The sequence below is a fragment of the Pyxicephalus adspersus genome, chromosome 9 (genome assembly GCF_032062135.1).
Source record: "Pyxicephalus adspersus chromosome 9, UCB_Pads_2.0, whole genome shotgun sequence".
In the NCBI taxonomy this organism is placed as follows: domain Eukaryota; kingdom Metazoa; phylum Chordata; class Amphibia; order Anura; family Pyxicephalidae; genus Pyxicephalus; species Pyxicephalus adspersus.
Genome location: NC_092866.1, coordinates 850,349 through 860,053, shown reverse-complemented (window position 1 = coordinate 860,053; position 9,705 = coordinate 850,349). Strand labels below are relative to the sequence as shown.

Below are 9,705 nucleotides of genomic sequence, written 5' to 3'. Positions count from 1 at the left end.
AGTCACACACTATTATTATACATTTATATAGCTCTGACATATACCATAGTGCTGTACAGAGAACACTGAGCCAGTCCCATCAGTCTCAGTACAGAGGAGCTGACACTCTTAATATACTCGCACCCTCCCTGTAGTGATGGTGTCTATGAAGTTTCTGCCCCGTCCTGTAGTACCAGTTTTTATACTGAAGGGGTCGCTCTTCTCCCTTCAGCCCCAGAACAAGATGACGTGTTGATTGTGGATTCGGATGAGGAGGGTCCATCATCTTCCAGTAACATGGACGTCACCATGGAGAGCTCCACGCTGAAGAGGAAGTTGTCTGACGATGAAGTGGTCAGCAGTAAGAAGCAGCGGGTGGATCCGGCGGAGGAGCAGGATGATGACATTATCGCGCTGGACTGAGTGCACGCGGCATGCCGCTATGATTTCATATTTTGTCATGTGACTCTGATTAGGGTGTGTTAAACGTCTGTAGCTAGAATGCCCGCCCCCTTATCACGCCACCCAATCCAGCGGCTCCTTTTATTGTGTTGCGTTTCTCAGATGTTGGGAAGCCATGATGATTTGTGTGTGGCAGGGCCCCTGTTACACGTTTAGCACGTCGTACTGTGGTATCCGGAAGTTTTGTATTTATGTTTGTTACGTATTTTTTATACTTAGGGTAGAGAAGGGACTTTCTAGAGCCGAATGTTTTTCACACCCTACAAAGCGCTGCGTCATGCCTTTAGTGCCCTGCAGGGGGCGGGGCTCTCCATCCGCGGTAACAGGTGCTCAGTACCTTACTGTAAGCAGGACAGAACTTTGTGCTTTTGTTTCAGGTTATTTATATTCCTTGTTTTGTAAAATGCAAAATCGCTCCTTACTGTAACCTCTGAAAGGACCAAATAAAACACGTCTTGTATACCTGCGAGTCATGAATATTCCTGAGTGGGCCTGGGACAATGTCAGGGGGGTCACTGGGAAGGGGGAGGGCCGGTTCCTGAGTGGGCCCCGGGCTGGGGAGTCGCTAAGGGAAGTGAAGGCTTAGTTCCTTAGTGGGCCTGAGGTCGCTAAATGGGGGTAAATTATTGGTTCCTGGGTAAGCCATGAAGTCGCTGGGGGGGGTGAAGGCCCGTTTCCCAAGTGGCCCTTGGGGGGGGGGATGAAGGCCCGTTTCCCAAGTGGCCCTTGGGGGGGGATGAAGGCCCGTTTCCCAAGTGGCCCCTGGGGGGGGTGAAGGCCCTTTTCCCAAGTGGCCCCTGAGGGGGGGAGTGTGAATGCCTGGGGTTTCCATAGTGGCAGTGCAGAAGGCCTAGTTCCTGAGTGGGCCCCGGGGTCGCTAAGGGAGGGGGGGTGGTAAAGGCCTGGTTTCCGAGTGGGCCCCAGGGTTGCTTTTGGGGGGGATAGGCCCCGTTCCTGGGTAAGCCCCTGAGTCGTTGGGGGGGGGGGGGGATGTAGGCCCCTGTGGTTGCTGGGGGGGGTTGGGTGTTGGTGAAGGCCCAGTTACCAAGTGGAAAACCCGGGGTCGCTGGGGGGGGGGTGCCTGGTTTCCGAGTGGGCCAGTGTTGTGGTGTCATACCCCCAATTAAGAATTGTACATTACCTGCAGATATAAGGAAGGATTTTGGACTCCCCCACTACGTGATGTGAAAGCTTTATTACACAAACAATGGAGAATTACACAAACACCATGGGAAGGATCTCTGTTATAAAGCAACAAATAAAGATTTGGATACAGAATGATACAGTGTGGGTGGTGTTATTTCCTGATTGGCCACTAGATGGCGATCCGCACCAACTGATTTATTCCACAGAGCAGGCGGAGAGCCTCAGGAAGTGTGAAAGGAAATATCGGGTTTGATTTTGTGGGAGGGGAGATGGGAGGAGATACGTGAGAAGGGGGCGGGATTAGTGCACATAGCGGATTCTTATTGGTCATTATTATAGTAGGCCCGCCTCGAAAGGAATAAACCCTACACTGAGCACCGGGGACAACACGTGATTATTGGGGAGTTTATTCCTTTTGGACCCCACACTTCCGGCTTCCAGATCTCCACTGCAAATATGGAGGAGCAAACCCAACATTCAGAGCCAACGTCCCCCTGATACTGTATAGGGACAGCCCTGTCCCCAAGAGCGAGAATCCAACAACGACAACTACACACCCCCCTCAGTACATACGGTGCAGCACTTCCCCTAGGGTACATACAGTGCAGCACCTCCCCCCTTCCCCGGTACATACAGTGCAGCACCTTCCCTCTTTCCCCGGTACATACGCTGCAGCCCCTCCCCCTCAGTTTCTGTTGCCCGTACGGTATGTAGTCCCGGCGCGCATTGGTGGGCGGGGCTTTGTGTTAGGTGGGCGGTCTTCAGAGGTGGGCGGAGTGATCTCGGCGGAAGGCGGGGTGAGGCGGTGACATTCCTCAGACCGCAGTACTCGGTGCTCCTCCGCACATTCCTCCGGCCGGGGAAGGCGGGAAGTAGTCCGCGGTGGGTGTCTCGGGGTCCCCGGCCGCCAGTGTCGGTTTCTTCCCTCTATGGAGCGCTACCCGGAGGAGTTGGGCCTTCAGGCCAGCCGGTTGATGGAGGGGCTGTGCCTAGAGGATTCGGCCTGCCAGTCTGAGGTGGCCCTGCCATGTTACACGGGTGAGAGGGGCAAGAGGTACTCAGCGGAGCTGTACCGGGGCAACTATGAGGGGGGGCCACGGAGTGTTATGTACGCCACCGGTAGCAGCCCCCGCTCCAGCATCAGCGCCATGAGCCCCCGCTCCAGCCTGGTGGTCCCCGGCGATAAATACGGAAGCCCCCGGTGCAGCCAATACGAGGGTCCGGCGGTGAGCCCCCGGTGCAGCCAATACGAGGGTCCGGAGGGTCCGGCGGTGAGCCCCCGGTGCAGCCAATACGAGGGTCCGACGGTGAGCCCCCGGTGCAGCCAATACGAGGGTCCGGCGGTGAGCCCCCGATGCAGCCAATACGAGGGTCCTACGTTGAGCCCCCGCTCCAGTTACGCCAGCACGGCCAGTGACACCAGCAAGCACTCGAGTCCCCGTGCCAGTCTGACCGGCTACGACGGCGGCGGGTCCAAACCCAGCAGCAACCGAACCAGCGGCATCAGTATGGGGTACGACCAGCGGCACGCCAGTCCTCGCTCCAGCACCGCCAGCCAGTATTCCTGCACCACCAGCCCACGTTCCAGCTACTCGGACCCCCGCTACGTGCCGGCCCCTGGGAACCTCGAAATGGACGGGCACGGCACCCTGGTCAGCCCCCGTTCCAGCGTCTGCCTGCAGGACGGCCGGGCGGCCACGTTGGGCAGCTGCAACCCGTCGGTGGCCAGCCCGCGCTCCAGCATCTCCAGCCACAGTTCCCGGAGTTCCCGCAGCTCCCGGGGGTCCTTGGGGGCGTACGGTGACCTGCCAGTGCCCTCCCCTCGCTCCTCCATGCTGGGGCCCAGCGTACAGGAAGAGGATCCGGGGGAAACAAACCACTACAGAGTCCTCGCCCAGTCCCCACCACGCCACGATCAGCAGCAACATCTGTCTGACTCCTCCGGGGTCACCTACAGCTTCAGTGCCGCCAAGGGCTCCGCCACGGTCCACCGATTCAAGGTGCCTTACCAGGTGACCCCGTCCAAGGAAAGCGGGCCAAGCCAGGCCGAGAAGAGGCTGGAGGCGCTCACCCTGGAGCTGGAGAAGGAGCTGGAGATGCACATGAAGAAGGAATATTTCGGTAAGTGCCCATTTCATACCGGGGGGGAGCCCGGGGTGTCTGGCCAATCGGGTGAATGGTCTGCCTGTGAGGAGCCCATATAACACCCAACTGGCCACATTCACCGTCCGGACTGCTCCCCGTTTCTGTTTTTATGTATCGGGTACACCCGCCAAATAACCGAATTGTCACTCCCAGACCGGGTGAATCTGCTGAATCAAAGAGATTCACCGAGATAAATTTGGCAAATGCCCCCAATGTGCCCAGCTCTGTCCATTACATAAGGTGCCAGGCTGTGCCGTTTTGCCGTGTTGTCACCTGATTGGACAGACCCAGTGGCACAGATCAGGATTGGCATTTTGTTTTGTCACTGATTTAAAAAAAAAAACTAATTCCACCCCCCCACACACAGGTAAGCCGGGCACTGGGAGCGACCCCCCCCCCCACATGGGCATTGGGTTTGGTATTCTGGGCACAGTGGGGATCTCCGGCTCTCTGAGGGTTAAAGATTGGAGTAACGGGCAGACAATGGCGGCTCTGTTCTGCGGCTCATTCACATAGAATATCTCCTGCATTAACCCGCGGCGTGCCAAGCTCAGGTGGGCGATGGGGCTGTGGTTGTACCAAGCTGCAGTCTGGGATGTCACCTGGGGGTGGGGGATGGGTTGGGACCGAATTAGTGCGTTGGCATTGAGGGGTGAAAACATTCGGTGAGACTTCTGCCGGTTGGTTCTGATGACTTCAGAAATCTCCCAGTCTGTGCCGGTAATCTGTCTGCTCACCGATCGCTTTGTATAGGGCGCCACGTGCGCTGGGATCTCCCCTCGCCCAATATTGCCCCACTGGCAACAAGATGAATGAAAAGATTCACTGTATGTGTATGACTGATTCACCCCCCTCCCCCTGTCACCTAGATTTTGGGTACCAATCCTGGAATGCAGAAAATATCATCCCTGCCCCCCTCTTCCCTAGGGTGCAGAATTTCAGGTTGTTCTGGAATCCGGTGATCCCTGGCAGGGATCCGGTGTTGGGTGACTTTGTTGGGGATCTGCCTGGACCTGTCTGTGTCTGCACTCCCACTGTGAATGTTGTGATTTGAGGATGAATGGGTTATTGAGCATTCACTGAGGAGCGCTTGGGCCAGCACACTGGAAAATATTCCCCCCCCCCCCCTGTCACAATAGGGGAGACTTCCCCCTCCTCTTCCTGCGACCCCCATACAACAAACTGCAGTTGTCACCGCCATAGAAATGAAGATTTCCCATCATTTCCTGTGCTGACACCAGGGGAAATCTCCCCACCGGGGGTCACAGACTGCAAATAAAAAGCACCGGAGTCTCCAACCCTTCCCAGCTCCATCAGAAACAGAATTTGTAACATTTGGGCTTTAGACGTTGGCTCTGCCTCTGCGGTACCCAGTGGGAGGAGTCTGGGTGGCTCCCTGGGGGGTGGTTCTAAAAGATTGGATCAGCCAGCCAAGCATTGGTGAGCGCCCATATTAAACTACCAGACCCCATAGACAGGAGGGAAGTGACCCCGCTGGTGGCAAGCTAATGCCCGTGGGTGGATTGTGGTCTAGGACGGGGGAGGGGCTTATGGGTCATGTGACTGAGTGATATGACGCACGTCCAGAATAACAAACTTCGGGGCTGAAAATGTTCCACCTGTAATCAGGACTTCTGTGTATGGGGGAGGGGGGAGGGTCTGGTTCTGGGGCTTATCATCGAAGGCTCCGCCCCCATACAGAGCCCTGAGGAAGGGATGTTGTCACCCCTGAAACGTGTCGGCTTCCTATCATTCTGTGATGGAGGAAATTCTTTCTGATTACAGGTGGGACACTAAGCGGTCCGATTTATCAGAACCCCCCGCTGGGCTAAGCTAAGGAATGGTGGGCAATGATTATTGGGTATAATGGAGTGAGGGCCATACGGGGGAGGGGGGTCCTAGCTGTGTCCCCCCCAAATAAAATACAATAGGGGCCCCTGACTGTCAGTTCCTGGTGATCTGGCATGGCTGGGCTTGGTATAGTGACAGACGGGGCCACATCATTGGCCAGGATCCGAAAAACGCTAGAGACCCCCTCTCTTCCTCCCAAAATATTCTGCCACCCCCCAATAATATCCCCGCCCTGCAGCCTGCGGTATGAATTTGGTGTTTTTCTTCCATTTCTCCCCCACGCAATTCTTTATATTTCTGTTTTTATTCTGTGTTTTTTGCATAGAGGGGGCGTGGCCTTGTGAATACAGCCTCGCTATTGGTTTGTTATTGGTGCAGCCATTGTGCTCCTCTAACAAAAGAGCGGCTGGATTAGAGGTAACTGGAGATCCGGCACCTCCAGTCAGCACCGGTGATTATTTACCCCCCCAGGTACAGAGACCTGTAATTTGCCCCCCTTATACACAAAATGTAAGAATAATATTGGCTGCACACAACTTCATTCAGTTTGATCATCTTGTTCAATATATAAATCATCCTTCCAATGAAAATCAGCCAATGGCATTGCCACACCCCCTAATCTATGTGCAGTCCAATAGGAGAAAAGTATGTAAATTGTATGGAAGCATTCTCTAATACTGATTGGTCACAACAACTTAGCAGCTGAGCTGTGATTGGAGGACGGTGCGGGAACTGATTTTATTGATTTATATTCAGTGTGATGAGATGATGAGCTGGTGGGGTGCAGCCCATGGGGGGGGGGGGGGTCCTATAGATCTGGCCCTACCAGCTTCCTGGGGGCTTGGTGACCCTTTTCCTGTGGGTGTCCTGTGATTGGTAGATTTTTGGATTCAGTACTTCCTGTCCCAGCAGCCATTGTTAGATCTGATTTGCTTGTTGTGGAGATCTTTCGGTTGGTGGCCATAGACGGGTAAATCTCTACCAATAGGAAGTCACCCGCCATGGTCTGTAGTTCCCGGATTGGCCAGGGTGAATTCACCACCTTATTGCCTTCCTTTCCTCAGTGAAAAGTCAGAGGGATCTTCCAGGCTGTGCAGGGATCTTCCAATGTCAGAATCTCTTCTATTTCCATTCCCAGGTTCTCCATTGGTTGGCTCTTTCAGCCGGCCGCTCTGAGGCTGCCATGGCTCAGCTGATCTCACAACCTACCTATAGGATTCCACGCAGGGGCCCGGTCTCAGAATCCCGCGAGTCAATAAAGAGATCCTGATTGGCTAAGGGAAGGGTGGGTCCAATAGGGGATAGGACCTAGAGAATGACCCGAGGACTGGCATTTCATGTTGGGGTCACCCATGCTGAAACTTCAGACTATGACACAAGTGAAAGATTTATCACAAATCTGAGAAAAGGGCCCGGGCCCCTCTGTCCCCAGACTCCCCACTATTCCCCTTGTCGGGGCCACATTCATGGCTCTCATACAGCCCAACTGCTCACCTGAAGAAAGCTGAACCCTTCCTATGACGGCCATGATGAGTGCCTGTGATGTGCATGTATCAGTGCCTGGGGGAGGGACTAGATATAGGGGAGGAGCTAGTTATGAGGGGAGGGGCTAGAAATAGGGGGGCGCTCAGACATATCAGGGGGGGCAAAAATCACCCCACATGTGCGGTGCACCTTAGCATCCAGTTCAGAGCTGTGCAAGAGAAGTTCCAGGGTGCTGCAAAACATTGAGGTGCTGATGTATGGGATTTGCCCCGGGGCATAAGAAGTGGGGGGTACAGGAGGGCGGGGAGGGATACAGAATGGCCCTGGGCACAGGAGAAGGGTATGGGGTGGCCTCCCTGGCACAAGATGTAGGTAAAACAGGTTGGCCCCTGGGGCATGAGAATAAAGGTATAGATTGGCCCCTGGGGTGCAGGAGCAGGGGGTATGGGTTGGCCCCAGAACAGTGCCACAGGTGTGGAGGGTATGGGGTGGCCACTGGGGTGCAGTACTGGAGGCCGTGGGGGTTACTAGATGCCCCCATTGGCGCAGAAGAAGGGGGTATGGCTACATTGGCGTAGGGTCCCTGGGATTGGGGGGGTTCTGGGGATAATGGGGGGTCCCTGGGATTGGCGGGAGGTCCCTGGGATGGCTGGGGTCCCGGGAATAGTGTGAGGGTCCCAGGGATTGGCAGGGGGGTCCCAAGATGGCAGGGGGTCCCTGGGATTGACAGGGGTCCCAGACGGCAGGGGGTCCCTGGGATTGACGGGGGTCCCGGATGGCAAGGGGTCCCCATGGACTCTCTCACATCTGGGCCTGCACACGTTGGAAATATTTACGAAATTTCCAGAGTGAGGAGCGCAGATCCCTGGGCCGCAGATCCCTGGGCCGGGATTTTTTCTCCCCCCCCAGAAGAATTCCTTTCAGCCAGCGAGCTGTTTGAGGTCAGAGGACGAGCCGTCTACAATGGGGAATTCAGCTCACAAAGGGCCACGTTCAGCCAGGCAAACACAATCGGTCCACATGAGCACATTCCAGGCCGCTGTGGCCACCACATTAACCCCTCCACGGCTACCGGCGCTGCCCAGCCAGGAATCCACTGGCTGCAGAATTTCTGGAATTCCAGGATTCTCCTGATTGGGGCATTTCATACATTGGGGGGGCTCTGGGGACACAGATAGGTGGTTAGTGACCACACAGCTACAACCCGGGCCCTTCGGTGCCTATAGAGGGGCCGATATCTGTGTTAGAACGGAACCCGGGGCCACCTACCGCTGCTAAAAGCATCTGAGCCAAGATTTCCAGCACTTAGGAAGCCTCCATACCCAAATATTAGCAGTGGCCCCCAGCCAGGCTTTGTAGGGCCACACAGACACCGACTGTGATTCTCCTAATTGTCTGCATCATCCTAGGGAGACAATGGCCTAATCCCCCCCCCCCCCCAAGGGTTCTTTTACCCACAGATATTCACCGGGGTATCTTTAGGGGGCATCCAAGGGATGAATGGGTTATGGGTGAATGTCCGGTTGGTGAATCTACTGCTCGACCCTTTATAAGTGTGGAAACAATTTTAACCTGGGGTTGGTTCACAATTGGGGCACATTTTCAAGATTCATATTCATCTTTCCGTACGTTGGGGAACTACAAGTCCCAGCGCAGTCCTCAGCTTGTCCTGAACATTCACTTTGGCGTCTCTGTACCCCGGGGCCCAGAGTGGCCCCTGCTCCATAATTACAGATCTTTGCCGTATCGGAAGCAGTTAGGATCGGTGGCGTCTCATCCGCCCGTCGTCTTTAATTCACAAACCACAAAGCTTTATTTATTCAGCATAAAGCCGTCATTATGTCTCCGCTCTGCAGTCACCGGACTGAAATGACACCAATTCTGCTCAGAATAAACACTGAGGGGGTGGGGGGGCTGTCGTGCCGCAACTTGTCTGCATTGCTGCCTCAAACCTTCGGCGTGTTTGTCTGGTGGGGGAAATTCTTTGCATGCGATCCGGTACACTGACCCGGGAGAATTGTATGGGGGCCGGATGAACCCAACTGTGCCATGGGGGATCGGGGCAAAGACACCGAGGATGCCGCAATGTCTGGCTGTGGTGTTTGTAGAGGGGGAGGGGGGGCACTGGGGTAGAAGAGCAACTCTGGGCGGGATCCTAAATCCTCACCGTAGTCACCTTAGTATAGGAAACACCGAATGGGGTCACCTGACCACACCTGAGCTTGTTGGGGAGTTCCATCCTAAAAACATGGTGGCTAATAATATGGATCCACTCCATCCCATGGCCTTTAGTATGAAGTTGCCCCAAATACCATCCTCCATTCTTAGGGGAAGTCTAGGGGTGTCTGTGGGCATTTTCCCCCATTGGTGAGGTCAGGTACTGATGGTGGGGATTTGCCCCCTATTGGTGAGGTCAGGTACTGATGGTGGGGATTTGCCCCTATTGGTGAGGTCAGGTACTGATGGGGGGGATTTGCCCCTATTGGTGAGTTCAGGTGCTGATGGTGGGGATTTGCCCCTAGTGGTGAGGCCAGGTACTGATGGTGGGGATTTGCCCCCTATGGGTGAGGTCAGGTACTGATGGTGGGGATTTGCCCCTATTGGTGAGGTCAGGTACTGATGGTGGGGATTTGCCCC

At 55.1% G+C, this 9,705-nt stretch overlaps 2 protein-coding genes across 2 annotated transcripts in view; both read left to right on the top strand.

The window, feature by feature from the left end:
- Positions 1-903, top strand: part of UBA2 (ubiquitin like modifier activating enzyme 2) — a 9,281-nt gene extending 8,378 nt beyond the window's left edge. Inside the window, exon 17 of the mRNA XM_072422952.1 lies at positions 212-903. Within this exon, the coding sequence (XP_072279053.1) occupies positions 212-402 (191 nt within the window). The 3' untranslated portion in view covers positions 403-903. The remainder of the gene's footprint in view (positions 1-211) is intronic.
- A 2,046-nt stretch (positions 904-2,949) lies between these two features.
- LOC140338663 (Wilms tumor protein 1-interacting protein homolog) overlaps positions 2,950-9,705 on the top strand; it is a 20,646-nt gene continuing 13,890 nt past the window's right edge. The window contains exon 1 of the mRNA XM_072422953.1: positions 2,950-3,708. Within this exon, the coding sequence (XP_072279054.1) occupies positions 3,096-3,708 (613 nt within the window). The 5' untranslated portion in view covers positions 2,950-3,095. The remainder of the gene's footprint in view (positions 3,709-9,705) is intronic.